Source organism: Euprymna scolopes, chromosome 20 (assembly GCF_053919585.1).
Source record: "Euprymna scolopes isolate OS-2025 chromosome 20, ASM5391958v1, whole genome shotgun sequence".
Lineage (NCBI taxonomy): Eukaryota > Metazoa > Mollusca > Cephalopoda > Sepiida > Sepiolidae > Euprymna > Euprymna scolopes.
The window spans coordinates 39,376,432-39,398,243 of record NC_136501.1 but is presented as its reverse complement, the minus strand read 5'-3'; the positions used below and the strand labels follow the sequence as shown (position 1 = coordinate 39,398,243).

At 31.5% G+C, this 21,812-nt stretch overlaps 1 protein-coding gene and 1 long non-coding RNA gene across 2 annotated transcripts in view; both read left to right on the top strand.

Moving 5' to 3' along the window:
* LOC145241398 (uncharacterized) overlaps window positions 1-14,668 on the top strand; it is a 312,540-nt gene extending 297,872 nt beyond the window's left edge. Inside the window, exon 4 of the long non-coding RNA XR_013862550.1 lies at window positions 12,750-14,668. This is a non-coding gene — a long non-coding RNA (uncharacterized LOC145241398). The remainder of the gene's footprint in view (window positions 1-12,749) is intronic.
* A 926-nt stretch (window positions 14,669-15,594) lies between these two features.
* On the top strand, window positions 15,595-17,684 carry LOC145241397 (G-protein coupled receptor 22-like). Its single transcript, XM_080104325.1, has one exon. The coding sequence runs from the start codon at window positions 16,377-16,379 to the stop codon at window positions 17,541-17,543; it is 1,167 nt and encodes a 388-aa protein (XP_079960451.1). The 5' UTR covers window positions 15,595-16,376; the 3' UTR covers window positions 17,544-17,684.
* Window positions 17,685-21,812: the final 4,128 nt, after the last annotated feature.

Here is a 21,812-nt window from a genome sequence, read left to right as displayed (position 1 = left end):
ACAGCAAATTTAAATAATTGTCTACAGCAAATTTAAATAATTGTCTACATCAAATTTAACAATTATCTAGAGCAAATTTAAATAATTGTCTACAGCAAATTTAAATAATTGTCTACAGCAAATTTAAATAATTGTCTAGAGCAAATGTAAATAACTGAATAGGAAAGACATCGTCACAAGCATCTCTAGCAGGCTGTTCCAGTGATGTCCTCTGTTTTGTTAAGGCGAAAACAACAATGGTATTTTGCAAGTTGATTTCAAGGAAATAAATGTTCTGAAAACATGCGCATTTAGGATTGTCCACGTCGACTGCAAAGGGGTCATAAAAACGCAACAGAATCATATTTCAAATGCATTAAATATATAGTGCTGCGCATCTCTTATTCCGTTAAGTCCGACGGAATATGATCAACAACAAATTGATTTAAAAGAAAATAAATTAAATTACCCAGGATTTATGGTAAAATGACACTGAGAGAGAGAGAGAGGGGGATGTGATGTCTTCTTCTCAAGACACAGATAAAAAAAAATGTCGAACAAGAAACACATGCGAGAATAACAAAGACGATATTGTTAAACAATTTACATGAATTTTTACTAATTAAAATTAATAAATAGATGTGTCAAAAACTGAAAGGATAAAAATAAAACAAAAGAAAAAGATAAACAACGTTGCTAGATACGGGACTTATTCTACTAATCAAATTTCACTGCACAAAATTTGTCATACTGACGCAAAAACGCCATGGACAAGTTACTTTTTAGTGAGAGAGAAGAAAGATCACGTACAGTTTTTTCTCTTTATATGTGTGGGGGTTTTTTTTCATTTTTTTATGGAAATCTTGCACGACAGGGAATAAAATTCAATGAAAAAAGTTCGTAATAAAAAAAGTATATCTGCAATATTTGGCAATTTTCGTGTTCATATATTTCATGTTTTATATTCTTCTCAGGTGGCGCAGCGGAATTCGCTGTTTGGTTGCCCCTGCGTATCGTCTGCCACAATGATCGCATCATAGCGATATTCATCGTTTATACTTTTCCATTATTTTACTGGATGAGAAATATTTCTCATTAGTTTCTTTATATTCGTCATTCTTTTTTATGTCTTCTTATATCGGATTCTCCATTTCATATCGTTTAAAGGTGCAGCGTCTCTACTTTTTCTTCAGCATACCGTATATCGCAGGCCCGAAGCGTGTAGCGGCATTTCATCGTCCCTCGCGTCTGCTACCCTACTGTCGTCTCTCTTGTTGCTCTTTCCAGTAGTTCCAACTCTTTTTCTTTTCTTATTCTTCTTCGCAGTAATCCACTTACGTGATTACATAACAAAAATCGCGTAGCAGAAGCTGATTTTACACGAGTTTTGAAAAATAACAAACAGGGTCCTAAAAAGATGTGAAACCTCTAATCCACCCAGTATCAATGGGGCTGGTTTGATTTGTTCAGGGTCCGATAAAACCAAACATTTTCAAACGAACTGTGCATTAGATTTCACTAGTTGCCATAAAGGCTACCTCTTGACTGTAAACACTTTTAACTACATCCATTTATTTGCCAGATATGTTGCAAAGCTTATCAAGAACTTTGATGTCAGCAAGAAAATATTATAATCAAATTACTTTTAAAAACTGCAACTGAAATTAACTCCTATTCGTACAAAGCAGTTGAATCGTTGCCTAAAAGGGAAAGGCTGCTCATTACTTTGGGAAACTTAGTTAATCTGCTCGGTATATTAAAAAACTTCAAGATCAGTGATTTGCAGCCTAGTACAGAACAATCAGTCTTATGTGTGAAAAAGTTGCTTGAATTTATACTAAATCAAGATGTTCGTCACATCAACATAACAACCTAATAAGCGATATCAATGCAAGAAAAAACAGCTGATTTTCTGAGTAAATAAAAAATTATTAATTTATTGTTAATCGTTTCATGCGCCCCTAGCGAAGTATGCGCCAATTTTTTTGGGACCAGAATCAACATCCCTAGCACGCTTGCTTCTCAAAACCCCACCTGAACTTGTGTCCAACACTCCTGCGGAGAAAGTAAATAAATATACTATGTAATTAGCATTGCTGCTACAACTTAAACATATCTTGATTATTTCTGATACGTTTGTTGACAATTTTCTGCCGTCGTCTGATTACTAATCGATCGATTATCGATTGTTTCACTTATAGGTTTTTGAGCCTTCAGACAAGATTGGAATAGAAAATGTTTAATTTTGTTCCTTATCAGTATTCATTGCCAGCTGGTCTACTTAATTAAATAGTAGTTGTTGGTACTTGTGATTAGTTATACCAATGCGGCTTATCTAATTGAATCCTGAATTAACTTTTTCTCCTTATTAAAAAATGTATACAATACTTGACACATAGTAACATGGACACTTATATATATATATATATATATATATATATATATATATATATATGTATATATATATATATATATATATATATATATATATATATATATTATAAAATATATAAAGCAATAAAGCTACACAGAATATTCTCGGATTCGTCAGGCTTATGCGGAGAGTTGTGGTTGTCACGCGTTTTTATATACGCACATTCTATTGAATTTTTAGTTAGCCAATCAGATTCCAAATTTCCACCGCTCCCTTCCTAATCAGCCAATAAGCAGGCACTTACAGGACAAAGGCCCAGTTGATCCTTGGTTCACCCCTTCTTTTGTGTGTGCTTTTTTAGCGGGAGACGTAGATATCTAGTGATTTGACTTATTTTAAACCGAGGTGTAGTTAAATGTGCGTGTGTTTTTTTTAATTATTATGTTAGTTTATATATATATATATATATATGTCTGTCTGTCTGTGTATGTGGGTGTGTAAGTATGTATGATTATTTATTTATATATATTTTTAGTTTATTTATTTATTTTCTATTGTTAGTGTTAATTTTAAAACTATTTGTATCGCTATGCTAGAGTAATGTTTATCCTGTGAACACAGTTGTTCTATATGTATATATATATATATATATATATATATATATATATATATATAATTTTTATTTTGTAAATATTTATTATCCGCAGAAATTTATTGTTCATGTCCATTAACATTCATCAGTGTGGCTTATAAAATTGTACCACTGGTCGAACGATTTGAACCCTGGAACCGACTAACTACAATCTAATATTCTTTAGTATGTAGATGTGAGAGAACTACATCCTATATTTTATTTACGTAGATGATATTCTTTATAAGAGTGCACAATGCACTAAAGTAAGGAGCACACGTGGTCATTCAAAGACATACTGTTTCGCTATATTTTTCATTGTGGCCAGACAATATATCGAACACCCCAATGTTTATTGGCAATAATTTTTCATCTATTGAAAACATTGTGGCGGACCTGTTTCCCTACAGACTATAACATGGCAGCTTTTAAATCTAATCCCAGCTCATACTTGTTGAGCTGTTCTCTTATTTATTAAATTTTATCCTTTACATCCATCATTTTCGACCGCATCATACAAGAGTTCAACATCCCTTATACAAAATCATTTACCTTTATCCACAAGTGGCTTTTGGCCTTGATAAGTAGAGATATTCTCTATCCCCTTTTCTCCATGTGTATATATAATGATATAGATATATATTATATATATATATATATATATATATATATATGTAAGCTACTATTATTTCGTGTGTCCACTTAAAATCTTATCATAAGATGTAATATTTTATGTACCAATAAGTAAAAAGTAGTAAATTATGAAAATATATGGCAATTAAGATATACTGAATTTTTATTTTAGCCTGGCGATTCCTTGCAAGGAAGAAAGGCTGAAGATGCTGTGTAACTTATACAACGTGTCCAAACAGTCGCTGAAGGATTTTAAACTTAAGTAGATTCTTTATTTTTGATATCTTTCTGTAATTCCAACACAATCTGACTAAGACATTAGGGAAGTTTAAAAAAAGCAAAATTCAAACAATCGTTATTTATGAAAAATGATGTCTTTTAAATGTTGCCCATTTTCTGCTCCGCATATTTGTGCTATTTCCAAAACATTATTCATGACAGATTGTGGAATCTCTGGATTGCGATTTAACTCCCTTATTTTGTTCCTGATCTTATCCTAAAATTCTTGCGGGTTTTGGTGATTTGTTTCGAATTGCGTTGTGATATGGGCTATCTCTTACATAAAAATGCTGTCGATAAGCTGTTTGAGTCAAAACAATTGACCTCTGATTTTAGTAAAACAACTTTCACAACTTGCGTACATTGCTATAATGCTATATAATTGATTTAAAAAAATATTATTTGTAAAAATATCCATAATTGATTACAAAAATATTATTTGTAAAATATCTGAAAAAGTGAAAAAATAATCATTAATGGTTTAATGACAAAGATTTTTAATACTTTAGTGACATTTTAGACACTATATATATATATATATATATATATATATATATATATATATATATACATATATATATATATATATATATATATATATATATATATATATATATATATATATATATATTGGGAAGTGATATACAAATACAAATTACCATTAGCATATTAAGTGATGCTATTTGTGTAAATAAATTTAGCTTAAGTATTTGGACAGTGCCAAAATGCTGTTAATTCACTGCCCGCATAGCAGCAGACGAATAGCGCAATGGTTAGATTATATATATATATATATGTGTGTGTGTGTGTGTGTGTAGTCATCGACATACAGTCCTGTTTCGTTGTATCACAACTCATTAGTTCCGCTAGACTAGCATCTCTAGCAGGATTGAACCTAGAACCGTCGTGTTGACAGTCGGCAGTTCTCCCACTCGACCACAGAAGGGATGCCAGCAAATAACTCGTCGGAATATCTATTTAAACAGACATCCGCCACCACTCTTACAGTGCTCAAATCGCCTGTTTGTACACAAACAAACCACGAGCATCTATCTATATAAAAATCTAATTCTCGGTTCGTTATTATCAATAAAACGATATTTCTACATTACCAATTGAATTGAAATTTTCAGATAGCCTATCCTTAGAGTCGGGGAATGTTTTTATGTTATTACAATTAATTAAAATTACAAATTACAAATAAAATAAAATAAAAATATTTTCTGTAAGCCGATTTCGCGGGACTGTTTTCTGGTAGAACTGAACAATTCATTTCATTTCATACACCACGATTTGACGACACGAATTACAAGATTTCATTTTCTGTTCACTCGATAAGTAAAAAAAAACATTCCATATTTTAAAATTTAAATTTATTTGTTTATCTTCCCAATTTTTTAATTTTATTTTTATTTTTTATATCAGGCAAAAAAAAAAAGAAAATTGCTCGCTAGAAGGTGCGTTTTGAGTTGAAACATAAAAGTCGAAGAACATTAACAAAACTATCTTTGTTGTAAAAATCATTTTTTTTTTAAATGAGCAGTACACTTTTTTCTTTTTTTTTTAAACATTTGTTTCTATATAAGAAAATATGAACTTTTTTATTATTAAAACTATAAATTGTTAGGTGAAAGTACAGGCTTTTATCGAAGAAAATTTACGGTTTGGTAACGTGCTGAAATAATACCTTTTTTGATTTAAGTTTTTTCAGCGATTCTTACCATGGAGAGGGGAGGATGTTTTGTAACTTTTCTGTGTTTCATCTAACAATTCATTATTTAAAAAAAAAGAGGATGTCGTGAAATTATTAAAAAAAAAATAAAAAGATATTGTAAAAGTTAACGACGCGTTCAACATTGTAGTCGCAGCCTATTTGGCAATAAGGTCCGATTCGTATACGTTAGTCGATTAATGTTTTGTTTTTGCTTTTTTACGGTAAATTGTTGGGTTAAATCTTTTTTTCAAGAAAACCTTTTTTTAACAAAATTGAAAGTACACTGTTTTTTTACAGAAGTTGTTTTTACATAGGAAATTATGAATACTTTTTCTTTATTAAAGAAATTGTTAGGTAAAATACAGAAAGGTTTCTACCAAGAAACCCCTTATTTTTTCAGCCATTCTAACATGGGGAGGGGATGGTGTTTTGTAACTATTCTGTGCTTTCAACTAACAATTTAATAAAAAACAAAACAAAAGGTAAATTTTTCCCATTATGTCCAGCTCCACAATTTTTAACATGTGTAGGTTGGAGGCGTTTATTCCGAAAGCCGTTCTTAAGATGGGGGAATGGTGGTATTTATTCCAAAAGCCGTTTTTAACATGGGGAGGTTAGGGGTGTTTATTCCGACAGCCGTTCTTAATATGGGGGGTTATTCATGGCCGCCAGTGAATTAGAGTGCATAGTACAGGTCTTTATATCTCGAAAACTACTTGCCTCTGCAAATTTTAAATGAGATTTTCTTATTCAGCATAGTTGAAATCTTAAAAAATTAGCCATTTTAAAGAAAATTGTGGAGGTGGACCTAATGTAAAAAAATACAAAAAAAAAAAGATATCGTGAACTTTACATTTAACTTGGAAAAACTATTTTAAAATAGCGCGGTGCCAAAAATAAAAATAGACAGAAAAATACCCACTTCGGTTTTGTACTTACACAAAGATCTGAAAAAGTAGCCAACAAAAACAAATATATAGCAAGTAAATGTTTTCAAAGGCAAGATAAGTTACTTTTCCACCTAACTGGATAATTTTTAGTGTTTTTATTAGGTTTGTATTATTGTACACATAGATTCGAAAAACCACCGAATATATGTCAGCCTATGTCACGGTAACATGTATTGAGTGAGTTCCTGACAGTATTTTGTATAGTTTTTTTTTTTAAGTTTTACCTCATTTTCCCAAACTTAATGTGTTCAACACAGTCTGCCGCCATTTGTATTTTAAAAATATACCGATAAACAAGTTTTGGAACCGATTAAACATTTTACACTAAATAAAAACACTAAAATCTTATTCAGTTAGGTAGAAAAGTAACACCTTGTCTTTGTTAACATTTATTTGTTTATATTTAATTTTCGACAACTTTTTCGTATCTGTGTTTAGTAATACAACCCCGTTTTATTTAATGCAACGTTTAGTTGGCTCGCAAAAACAGTGTTTATCGGTGTATTTGAAAAATACAAATGGTTACGGACACTGTTGCTTATGTTAAGTTCATTTGTTAGTTTTATTTTATTCTTTTAACGGTATTACAGAAATCGATAATTTTTCTGGGGGGTGCGGCAATTACATTGGAAATATAAAATAATGATAAGTTTGATTTTTTTATGAGACCATTCTTTATTTTCACCTAACAATTTAATAAACAAAACAAACCCCAAAATATGACAAATTCAATTTGGAGGGAGGGGTGATTACATTAGAAAGATAAAGCTACAAATAAAAAGCAAATCGAAAAGCCCCCCTCTAAAAAAAGCAAATCGAAAATGTCCTTTATTTACAAAAAAAAAGCCAGTAAAAAGTGTCCTTGCAAAAAATAAAGGTAAATGTGTAGTTTAGCTGCGTAAATTATTTGACAGAAAAAAATATGATAAAAACTATTTATTTTTATATAAAATATTATTAGATCCAAAGGCTTAAATAAAATTTAAAAAAAAATAATTTTTATATTTTTTTATCATTTTTTTATTGGACTAAATGTGCACGCCTTACACGTTTAAAATTTGGCCCTTTTTTTGTTTTGACAGATTGGCCTTTTTAAGGCAAAATTTGGCCCTTTTTACGCTCTTCTATTACAAAAAAATATGACAGTTAAAAGAAAGAGCTTAAAAAGGCCAATCTGCCAAACCTTAGAAAGGCCAAATTTTAAAATCAATATAGCGGCCTCGAATAATAAATATAAATGATGAAAAAATAGTAGAAATGAAAATTTTTTCTGGTTTTATTTCAACCTTGGTGTATAACAATGTGTTTTATATAAAAATAAATAGTTTTTGTATTTTTTGTCCGGCAAATAATTTACGCAGCTAAACTACACATTTACCAAAATAAAAAATAAATGCACGCATTAATGTTTATAAACGTCATTTTTTTAGGTTCACGAAATCGTGAGTTTTCTTAGGACAGTGATCCCTTCTGCCGAAATACCTGGTGGAGAGGGTATCAGATACTTCTTTCTGGGGACGATTACATTTACATGTTTTTATCCGTTCTTTATATTTTGAAATTGTTGTGGGGGTATCCATGTTACCCATGATGAAAATGATTAGTGTAGCTGGCGCGTTTCAAACGGAACTTCATATCAACCCAGGTAACGCCGGATACCCATGCTAGTATATATATATATATATGTCAGGTCATGTCATATGCTACTGGTACCATGTAACCCAGTACTACCTGCCTCATGGTCGTGTCACCAGCGACTAAACTGGTTCCCCCACAAGACTTGTTTTGTGAGGAGGGCGGATAGTCTCCCTGAAGGATTAAAAACAAGACCTTCCAAAGGGCGAATGGACCCTTTCTCTGGGTCAACGGCCAACTAGCACCGTGTATATTTGTGTGTGTATGTGTGGTGGGGTAGAGAGGGCTCCCGTAAGCCGTGGTGAAGGCAACCTTTCTAGAAGCAAATCTCTGATACAAAAAAAACATAAAGTGGGAGACCAGTATCCACATTAAGCTGGTCCGCAGTTTAATTTGTTGCTGGCTATCTTGCTCTTGCTTGTTGCTGGATCTCAACATTTTGAACCGAGAGAGAGACTTAGCTGTCGTACAAAGCTAAGACTCTCGTAACATCATCTTTGTATAGATACTCCCTCAGGCAGTTGGGCTCATGGACTTTAAGTGTCTGAGGGAGTAGAACTCGTTTGACAAGACGTTGCAATCATATATATATATATATCATAATTCAGGTATTTAAATTTTATGGTTTGAACAAGTTACTTTTCAAACATCGATTTTTTTTATTGTTTCCAAACAAAGAATACAGGTTAATAAATATATTTCCTTAACCCATGAGTTTTCGATGTTTATTCATCTCCTCAGAGGAAAAATATTTGCAAATGTTATTGTTGGTTTGCACCTTATTTGCTAAAGGTAATAAACATAGAAAATTAAAAGTTTTAAAGTTTTTAAATCATTTTAGCTACATAGAATAAGGGAAATTAAATACTGAGGCAGAAAACAAAAAGACATGTAACTTCAAATCTAAAATGCGTACTAACTCCTGAAATGGAAGTTCTTGATAGTAGGGGGGAGTAAAAAGATCCAATACATTTTGTAATTCTAGCAAGGCGCTAGGTAACAATCACATGTAAACATATTTCGTTCGTTTAGATAAGAAATCCGGCAAATATTTGATTATATCAATCTGGTAAAGATTTTTTTATATAAGTTTAAAAATTCAATCCAATTTGTGAATAAAAAAACAAATAAATATCTGGAGGCAGATAAATAAAAAATAAAATAATTGCTTTTCAAAGCAAAGCAAAATAGTAATTAAAAAATCAAATGCAGCTTTAATGATTAAATTATATTATAAAGCAGTACAAATGAAAATGTTTTAAACTTACTAAGCCTAAAAAGGTCTCAAATTTAAAATCTTTATTCTAATAGTTCGATGTTAAGAGATCAAATAGGTGGAAGAATAAATTGAAGGGAGAACGAAAAAGGAAGAGAGAGAGAGAGAGCAAGAAACTTATTAAGCTGGAATATGAAAGGTCTAGACATGTCTAGACAAGATTCAAAGATATAGGTTAATAGATTAAAATGTAAAATGTAGACGGTGAGAAGGAAAAAAGAAGAAAAGAAAAAGAAAAAGCAAAGTAATGTTATATACAATGTCTTTTTCTATGATATTCTAAGAAAAGAGAGAAAGACAGAAAAGGGGAGAGAAAGGGGAAATAGGAAAAATAAAAACCCAACTGCTGTTTGCTTTCCCTTTGATTTAATGCTAATGAATAGAAATGCATATTTCTAATATATAAAGTAAAATTCCAATGTATATAAGTAGTAATACCAGCAATTTAATGTTAATATTTAATCGAAATTTTGGAGTTAGATTAATCTGTTAAAATATTGCATATATTAACAAGATGCATTACAAGAAAATTATATAATAATAATAATAATAATAATAATAATAATAATAATAATAATAATTATTATTATTATTATTATTATTATTATTATTATTATAAAGATTATTATGATAATAAGATAATGATATAATAATACTGATAATACTGATAATAATATTAATGATTATAACCATAATAATTATAACGATAAGGATAATTATCAGAATAATACTACTATTCAAATACTACTACTACTACTACTACTAATAATAATAATAATAATAATAATAATAATAATAATAATAATAATAATGGTAAGATAAAATAAATAAAAGAAAAGAAAATAGAGTAATGTTAAAAAAGTAAAATAAAAATACATACGAAAACAGCATTGCCAGGCTAATGACGCATTTTCGAGTATTATGAGTTTTTGTATTTTCAAATATATATAGTGGGAAAATACTTCAAGGGGAAAATATATGAGCTATTTAAGAGTATGAAAATTCATTTGCTCCATTATGCATATTGAGCAATTTTACTTAGCTGGGATTGTCTTATATAAAAATATTGCATCTAATAATATTTTATATGACCGATAATCATTGGATATACATACCAGTAGATATATTAAATTTGCTATTCTGAAGTATATATATATATATATATATATATATATATATAATATGATCCGTTCTTTTATTGCATATCAAACACAAAGGGAAAATATTCTAAATTGTCGATTTCCGACTTTACAAATTAAAAAGGAGTAAAGAGAAATCGATAATCAGTCAGAAAGAAAAAAATCCTAGGAATAGAATAAGAATCAAAGATGGATTTTCTCTCATTGGAAAACAATTCTGAAAATCTAAACCAAAAAGCAAAATCAAAGAATGACAGAATAACAAGTTTCGGGTGGCTGATAATTCTTGAACAACTTTCGGAAAGACAACCGCTACGATTTAAATGCACTTAAAAAAGGAGGGGTTGGTAAGTTAACAACTCGAAAACTAAATTGTTCTTTTCACTTGAAGAATATCGTCTTGCAATTGTTCTGTTGTAATTAATTTCCGTTTGATTCAATACTTATCCCCCCCCCACATTGGCATGTTTCAAGACGATGAACAAAAAGAATAAGACTTATTGAGATATAAAGAGGGTATATTGTTAACTTAATACTATATCGATTAACCCCAATCACGCTTATAGATTAAAGTTCTTAATTCACTAAAAGGTGGGTGTGACCTCACTATTAACAGGATGAAATAAACTGTTCGTTCTGACTCGCCTGTAAAGAAAGATTATAGTAAAGAAATGGAATCGCAATCTCTAACCGCACCACTCTTGAACAGACATTGCTGTGGTTCAGTTATTAGTACAACGCCTGGATTATGGAATTAATGCCGGGATCTGAAGAGACGGGGCGTTATTCCGAATTTTTCTTCTCCTAGATTAGTTGTATAACAATGCTTTGGGTGTCCGGTCTAATATTTAATCCATAGTAGAAGAGAACATTTTGCGATTCATAAATTTCCTGATGTGATGAACAGTTGGAATCTGTAAACAGTACACCACTTCCAAAGAAGTTTTAGTTGAAATTTATTAAACTAGCTGCTCGTGTTCTATCGTTGCCCGGGAGAGAAGATGCACGAATACAGATTCCACATGCGCTCTTTTAGTGACAGGTGAGCTTGTAGAAAAAATGAATAAATTTATGCAGGGCAATCTAAAACAGGATGAAACCGACTGATTTCCGGAAATATGCGACGGTTATCGGCAGAAATCAAACCGTAATCGAATTATATGTAGCGTATGTGTTTATAGTCACATATTTACTCAATCTAGACAGGAAAATATGAATTTATAAAAACCTGTGACCCTAATGCCCTTGCTCGAATCTCGTCTTGAATGATCAGTCGATTCGATCTTTTAAAAAAGGATGACAGGTGAATGTATATATATATATATATATATATATATATATATATGATTTTCAGAATGTGAGAGATTGTATAATAAATTCCACAGCCAAACAACGCCGCAGCTCACAAGAGCCATGACAGTCAACGAACCGGAAGTCCAAGACTCGAGTTTCGCCCTCATTTGGGCTCATCAGTTAGACATATCCGAACTCAGGATTCGAAACCCGAGTCTCTTGCATGCGAGGCAAGCACTCTACTAACTGAGCAAACGCCCCGCACACAAGAATTTCTATTAACCAACTCAGATCAAGCAAACCGCGCCGAAATCCGACTGTGAAATTAACCTACTTCGTCTCAACAAGGGACGCGGTCATCCAACCAGTCAATAACCCTTGCCGATGTCTCACAAGTAGGAGTTTTTAACTCGAAGGGACGATGCCATCCAGCAATGCTATATATATATATATATATATATATATATATATATATATATAGAATGAAAGTGGAGAGTTGTATTTTTTGGTTTTGATTCTAACTGATGGCACCCAACTTATATATATATATATATATATATATATATATATATATATATATATATATATATATATATATTGTTTGTTTGTTTGTTTTTATCTCACTACTATTTATTGGGGTAAATAAAGTAATCGATAGAGAATTGCTTCTATAATGATAAATACGTAATATGCATGAATTAAAATATCATATTTAAACGTATCTTACAACCGGGCAACGCCAAGAATCCTGCAAGTATGTATATAAAAATATAAAATTTTACATGTACTTGTGGACAAACTATTATTCCTGATTTCACAGTTCTATTTTTATTTTTATTTTTTCAGATTCCTACCCGATTATGGACGCAGAATGAGTGCGTTAATACAAGAAAGCAAAAGACAATGAAACCTTCCAGACCAGCATGGCAGCGATTTATAGCCTAAACGACAGCAAGTGTTCAGCAACTGTAGACCATGGAATTTTACCGGAATACAAAATATAGTTATAAAGACGCAAGAGAAAATAATCAAACAATATAATTGAGAAAGAATTGAAAAATTATATCCATCATAATTTAACAATGCTTTAACTTTAAAATAGCGTTGAAAAGTACTTATCATTTAAAACGAGAATTCTGATTTGATGTCTACAGCAGATACAATTAAACGCTTCTCCTATGTTGCAACTGATCAATCAGAATCTTGTTTAACTAAAGAAGAATTTTTAAAAAAATCTAATGTTTATTACTTCATCTTCATGATCGTATTAACGGTTTATATTGTGTTTTACATATACAACCGGAAGTAGATATAAATATCCCCATTCTAAAACATAAGAGGGCCATTTGTATTTTTATCGATTTTGTTGTGACAGTCTTTTCTGATTTATACACGCTGGTATTTTCACTCCGGTCTTGACGAATCAAAGCATTTGTTACTTCTAACAACTAATTTTTACTGGCTCAATCTGAACAGCACCGATGGGCAAGTGGCCAGTAACTATTCGACTGTCGACTTCTAGCGGCTTGCATGAAGCAAGTCTATCCCTTTGGACATTCAGGAATCTGATGATATTTGAACTTAAAAAAACATAACCGTGGATCAGAATGTCAACTGAAACTTATAACTTCATTATTTTACCACAGACCTCATTCGTGACACTTGTTTTCTATAAACACCAAAGTATGTTGATTATGTAAACTATTAGTAATAGTATTTTGCGTTCAATTCTTACACACGGCTATCCGATTTCATTAAGGTTGGCAGTTTTTAAAGACTACGTGTTAGAAATAAACCTTATGAATTGGTTTAACAACGATATGATTGGTTCAACAACTATTGGTTCAACAGACTCTATTACGTTACATTCGAAATACTTACCCTGCATGAAAGGGACAACAGAAGCAAGCAAAATCTACCATAAAAGATATCTATCATTTTATGATTTACCATCTTGGAAATTATTACAGTGAGACTAATGAAAGGAAAATTAGGACTGGTTTTGAGAAAGTTTGCACTTTTAGTAACCTTTCACTAATAGATTGATTCAAATGTCTGCACATCGGCGTGTTCTCTGAAACTGTAATAATTGTATGGTTCTTCCTCGAAGTTAATTTGTGACGCTTGTATTTGCTACAAACACCAAAATAATTCGCGCATTCAACCAACCACTTTCTGAGAGTTATAAGATATAATACGTGAATGTTCAATATCCAAGTAAACATAGTATAACTTCATATAAAGCATAAATGCTAATACAAAGTATAGTTATTTCGGAGATCATAAACGACTTGTCATTTAAGTTAAGTTGAAGAACGGACGAAATAGGAAGTTAAATCGGACGATGGTCTGCGAGTAACATTCAAATCGCAATTTCCAATAACTGTGTCTTTATTTCTTATAGAAATCGCTCCAGACAAGGCATGAAGTCACTTAATAAAATGATCTAAAGGTCAAAAGCAAGTATAAGTTAATTGTTAAATGAATAGATTCAGACCCAGAAATCAAGAATTCATCCCCGTTGTCAGAAATATCGCCCATGGAGGAGTGTAGGGTAAAATAAAGAAAAGCGAGAGTCGAAAGTAAAACTATCTACTCTCCTTATCTGTTTATCAACAAACGATTAGTATTATTCAGATGTTGTCTCCTAGTTAACTCACAGGACATTTTTTTCTTTATTTTAACGTCCTTTAAAACGTCCGATATTTGGAATTGTCTGACACGAGATGATTCAATATTTTACATAGATGCAATCCAAAAGAAAAGCAATTTGAGGGTTAATATGATTTGATTACTCCACTCAAATAATAAAAAAAACATTTCGAACCAAAATTAACAGCTAAAATAATCTATGCTTATTTTTAAAAATAAATCACCCCAACAGAAAATATATAAGATTTGGTGCCTCTTAAATTATTATGTTTCCCTATATCATTGGACAATCGCAACCGTTGAATACAATATTAGTCTATCAGCCATTTTCTTTTGTTTTGTACGAACCAAACGCCAGTGTCTGTTCCAGGCAATAAACAAACCAGACGTACTTATAATTAAGCCAACCGTGTATGATGAATTGAATGCATAACAATGGATAACAGGAAGTAGACAACCGAAAATAAACAATATGTCTGAACAGGAACAAGCATAAAAAAACAGTTTATAAATCACTTTGGACTCCTATATTAACATTGACGTATATAAGAATTCAGATATATTAACTGCGTTTAATACACTGACTTTTAATGATTGTCAACACATATATACATATATCACTCTAGTTGTAATAATATCGACATCAATTATATAAATATTCTATACCCAGCAGTGATATATATTGCAAAAGTATGTCTTTATACATGTATGAATAATATATACATGGATATTCATATTTGATGTCAGTTCTAGATTTTTCATTTAAAATGAACCAATGCCACAACAAGAAGCATAGTACTTCTCATATGTCTGCTTTTGCTATAAACAATTATTAAATTATGATAACATATAATTGATACAAGTTTCACATTTGAACGCGCTGGGTGACAATGGGAAAATCAGATAGAGATGTATATAGAGAGATATGTATTGTATTTTAAGTCTATAAATTTATTATTGAAATTAACAATACAGAAGGTGCCGTTTAAATAACTATATTTAAATATTTTAGAAATAAGATATGCACATAATTTACAGCCAGTTGATCGATTAGGACAACGATAAAGATGCAGTATTAGCTTATAACTCAGTTTGCGTTCGAATCATCATATAAATATATATTCTTGGAATCCAGTTGTAAAGTTTGCTATAAACTTTTTATTCATTTATGTAGTAATATAAAAAAAGATTTATGGAAAAAATATTGGCAGCTAGTCGCCTTATATTTGCAACACTCTGCGTCTTTACATAATTATTAGATCACGCTATACAAATAGAAAAACTTAAGGCAAAACTTACAAAACAACAACGAATACGCAAGGGAAATTATACTTAAATAACAAGTATGGGCGTACATTTTTTTCAAAATTACATAAATAATTAAACATACACTAGATAAGTTTTACTTGAAAAATATCAACTAATCATCTTTGTCTCTCCTGAATCGGTCAAGCAAGTATGTGCGTGCTCATAGCTAAGTTTCTATTTTAGCCCCAAAACTTTTTAGAACGAGATAATAAAATTTTGTGTTGATTATTCGTAAAAGAAGGTATTTTTTTTCTTTTTACAAGCATTGATATCCGCCGTGTCCCGAGCAGTAATAAGTTAATCACTTTTATCAATAACTGTTAATTATCTACTGTTATCGGAAGATAAAAACGAAACCAAACTACTATTCTTTTTCTCCACACAAACCTTTTCCTTATGATTTATTTTTGGTAGCGGTCGGTGATTTTCTGTGAATTTTGAGTGAAAATAAGCCAAAATTCCAGCACACCACGTACTCTAAAAATCAATAGTAATATATTTTCGTAATCGAAAATGGTTTCTACAGATTCAATAGAACACGATTTTTCGTCCGCATTTCTCTTAACACTTTCCATTGTGCTTGCAATCGAATGCATCGGTGGTCTAACGTTCAACTTTATCGTATTGCTCACGTACCACAAAAGCTTTAAACTACAAAAGAACGAGAACTTTCTCATCATCAACCTCAACATCGTAGACATACTGATATGTATAACAGCCATCCCTTTAACCCTCGTCTTGCTACAAAATCACCAAGGCCAATGGCCGAGCTTTGCTTGCTTATTCCACCAGGCTAACATAACGTTCATCAGTACAGCGAGCGCCATCACCTTACTGACAATCAGCATAGATCGGTACGAAGCCGTGGTGACCCCATTGAAAAAAAAAGTCATCCAACTGAACACGAAAAAGACATTATTAGCTATCTGGTTTGTGTCTGTCATTGGCCTCTGCTCGCCATTTATTGGTGTGGACTATACAGCGCTGTCGGCTGCGGAGGCTATATCAAAGGGCCTGCAGAGGAACACGTCAGAAAATGGCGCGGTCACTGGCACAACGGACGCCGTTGTTGACGCGACAAGCAATGGCCATTGTTTTTCAGCATCCAGCTGCCATTGTTTCATAAATACGAAGCATAACATCTTCCCTTTCCACGAGGTCTATTTCATGTTTTTCTTTTTCCTATGTATGAGCGGCATGATTGTATGCTATTATCATATATTTCGCGTGGCAAAGCAGCGTCTAGCGGTGCGCCTGGCTCTCATCAGGGCCACGTTGGCCTTTACCGGCGGCTCTACGGCCGAAGAATCTTTATGGAAACTTCAAGATCGGCGGCTTACCAAGATGACCCTGGCGATAGTCAGTACGTTTGTGATATGTTGGGGACCACATATTATTGTGTCGTGCGTGGGGCTCGGGTTACAGACAGCTACTGTTGATATGCTCCGTTTCGTGGGTTTGACGGTGGCATTCTCATCTGCACTTCTACATCCTTTGCTCTACACTTTCATGAGGCAAGATGTTCGTCGCGCCCTAAAAACAAGGTGGATGTCGCAAAAGGTGTTGCGCAATGGTTTCCGTAATCGTAAAGTCGGGGCTGACGCTGTTTCTACGGCGAACAACGGTAGTGTTTGGACGCTAACACGTGACACGGTGCACGATACTCTATCAGCTGGGTGAAAGACACGGTGATAACAAAAAACAAATAAAGCTTAAACATCAAGAACAAAAGACAAAAAGAGACAAGGTACGATGAAATATTAAACTCACCATCAACTTCTGAACAGTATAGATCTTATGTAGTATTCTCAAGAGCCTGATGAACAATACACTGATATGGAAAAATGACTACTAAAATAGCAAATTATATATTTCGTTTCGCTCAGGCTAAACAAAACAGAATAACTAGATATGTGACTAAGACAAAATATCACATGATATGGTGGGTTGAAACTTCAATCCAAACAAACCAGAAAAGTCTGGTGATATGAGTGTTAAATGAAGCTGTGAACTTATAAAACCTTCGCTGGTTTAAACTAACAAAGGATGGTGTATTTCCAAACGAAAGCATTTATACAAGAAAGAAGCAAGATATTTAATGAATATAAAAGAATATAGATACATAAACAAAATATGAATATATAAATAAGTGTATATATTCATATTCACTTTTACTCATGCACAATATATTATATGTATATATATATATATATATATATATATATATATTGCATCCGACTAAACAGTGAATATTCACTATATATATATATATATATATATATATATATATATATATATATATATATATATATAATGAATAGAGTAAAAACGGGATATAATATTTTAATTGTGAATGAATGTCTACATTAAAAATTGGAACCATAACGTGTTACATAAACAAATTATACATTTATATATAGTTTTATGAAAATATACGTATGGAAAATAGGTTATATAATTATTTTCATGCTACGACTGAGCTCTACTCAGGTATTGAGCACTGTTGAATTAAATACAATATGTACACGTAATGTACTATATTATTTATAAGATTATAATATATATTTATATACAGAAAATAGTAATAAAATTATATATATATACATGTCAATATATATATATTAATTTATATATATATATATATATATATATATATATATATATATATATATGCTAGTGTGTATACTCAGCGTTGCCCAGATCCATGTAAAAACATGTTATACCTTTATGTACGTCTCTTTATTTCCACCCTCCCCGTTTTATTACATCTCTTCCCTATTCCTTTTTCATTTTTGCCAAGCCTATTCCTCTCTCTTTTGTTTTAGTTTATTGAAACTAATAACAATGTAAGTCAATCATCTGAACTTTCACTTGAAAAGTTATTGGCCCCCAGGCAACACCGATTTTCTTACATGCTTCATCATAAAATATAATTTGTTTTAATTATTCTCGGCAATTGTCGAGTTTCTTTATACTTTCCTTTCTCTATCTTACATAGACCCCATTGAAAATTCGCTATTGTATTAGTGCACACACCTGATCAATCTAGGATATTGAATACTGACTTCCAAGCGATACAATGTAGTTTGTTCTGGAATATAATAGTATAGAAAAATACAGTTAAGATATTTCTCTCGCGTAATCCGGCCTTAAAAAAAACACCTCTATGTAGGATTGCTTTATCCTGGATATTGACGAGTCCCAAGTAATGTCGAGTAAACACACCCGCCCTGTCTATAATATTGATAACGTTGGATTACCACTTACTAAATACAATGCTTTATTAGTAATTATGGCTATCGAGCAATAACAACTTTACAAAGGACAGCGAAGTTCTTTCTCTTGGGAACCAATGCGTTTAAACCCTAACCTGCTTTCTCGAGAATGTTATTCTATATCAAATGTAAAAGTGTAATCTTTCATTTATTGCTTCGGTTTAGAGCGTTATATGAATCAGTCAAAGACAATTAACGATGCCTCTAGAGCACTATTATTTATATAGGCGACTATGGACCGCTTGCGTATTTCATACTCCCCCGTAACTTTCTCGATTGAAAGAAAGTCGATTCAACCCGCCTAATACAGTCCAGCACTATAGAAATCATGCTCTCCGAGTTTATTTTTATTTTATTTATTTATATATTTTTTTTTTGCTATCCTACCTCCCTTGTCCGAAGAGAAGTGTCGAATAATATTGGAAGAAACTGTTGAGCGAAAAGAAATACATTAAAATTCTGTTCTTTCCAAATTACAAATGAAAATTCTACCCTCCCCCACTTGCGGGAATCTGCTCCATAGCTCGTGCAAGGGTAAAATTAGATATTGCGAAATATTTCCATTATCTGCCTCGGTTAATTTAACATAAAATACACTTTCAGACTTTATGTAGACTCTCTAACCTTTTTTTCTAAAGGCAAACACATACACCCACAGACATTAAATAATATATATATATATATATATGCGTGTATGTGTGTGTGTGTAGTATGTTTATTATACAAACATTATTGCTTACATATGTGCATGTTTCAGTGGAATCCCAATTAAAAAGACTACTTCATTGCACTGAAACATGTATGCGCATATGTAGCCAACAATTTTTGTACTATGAACAGACTATATACCAGCGATTTTCCATTGAGCACTCTTTAATAATCACGCGGGTTTCATTGGATTTACATCTAGGAAACCTGTATATATATATATATATATATATATATATATATATATATATATATATATATATATATATATATATATATATATATATATATATATATATACGGAAAGAAAAATTTTGATAACATGAATAGGTTAGTCTAATTAATTTGGAGCAAAAACAAAACTGGATCCAATATCGGAAAAAATTATTGTTCTTTTGTTTAAGAAAGTTGTGTTTGATCAACACTGTTGGGGAGCCATGATTTAATCTACCGTTTTTTTTTTAATCCCTGAAACAGTGTTTTATGGTAAACAACTGATAATCCCTAGAAACCTAGGACTATTGTGAGTTCGAAAAAGCAAGTTAATTCAGTGAATGCAGGAGATTAAATGACTCACTGAAAAAATAATTTTCTAAGGAAAGACTAAAAAATTGTTTTAATTTTTGATGTAGTTTTCAAGGTAAAAACACTTCGAAGATTAACTGAAAATTCATTACGGTTTTGCAATCATGTTCGTTAGTAAATATATTCGATTTGACAAAAACATGAATAAACAGACTGCACAAAACACATTAAATAATACGCAGGAGAGGATTGAAGTATAGTATCTGTTCAAAAGAGGAGATATATTTAAACACTCAAACAGTCGGTGTGTTTATTTCAACCCAGAGTTTCTCTTTAAGGTGAGTTGAACTTCCAGCGTATTAAATACCGACCGTGTTTGAAAGAAAAATAAATACGGACATTGATTAAAACTCGTTTTTTAATAACATGTGAATATATATATATATATATATATATATATATATATATATATATATATACTAGCAAAAGTACCCGTCGTTGACTGGGTTCAAAAACAGCCTACAGAAAATGAACTCTGATTTATAAAAGTATGATAGGTTATGAAAAGGAAGGGTTGTAAATTTGGGTTGAATTTGGGGGTATCAAAACCAAAGCAAAATATGATGAAAGAAAAAATAAAATACATAAACCCCATAATTTATTATACCATACCTGCTCACACTGAAACACTTATACCAATATTCTGTGGATCCATATTAAAAAACCTTGTTAAACTTTGTGACATATTTCCATTCTATGGAGGTCAGGTGCGAACAAGCACCCCATAATTTTATTATGCGATATTTCTTCAAACTGAAACATATCAAAGTATACTTACGCAGATAGATATGAAAAGTCTTTATTAAACTTTGCGCCTATTTTCATTCTATGGAGGACAGGCGCGAACGCAGACCCCACAATTTTATTATACCATCCCTATTTAAGTTAAAACCCAATTATCAAAGTATTCTTATGTACATCTATATAACAAACACTTGTTAACGTTTTTTTTAATTTTTTATTTTTTATTTCCATACTTTCTGAACCAGGCGCGAACGCAGACCCCACAATTTTCATGAACCACCGTTCTGCCAGATCAAACATACCCATTCCTGTGTCTCGATACACCATTATATGTAATCAGTTTTTTAAAATAGTCAACCATATAGGAACCTATTCGTGACCATACACCCACACAACACACACACAGACATTCAGCTTTATATTCTATATATATATTACAAATATATTATAAAGTGATTCATTGGTTCGTCAACTAATATTGGATTAAATTGTTTGTATCAGGAAAAGTGAAATTACAAAACCAATCAATTATATAAAAATAAAATAACAAAATCCAGAATTAGTCTCTTGTTTCTCATTATATATCTATCCGTTTCGTTTTACTTTACTTTAGTCTATAGTTTTAAAATTATAGAAA

Bases quoted from the DNA above. Each gene is read 5' to 3' on its own strand.
- LOC145241397 (XM_080104325.1), top strand. From the start codon at position 16,377: ATGGTTTCTACAGATTCAATAGAACACGATTTTTCGTCCGCATTTCTC.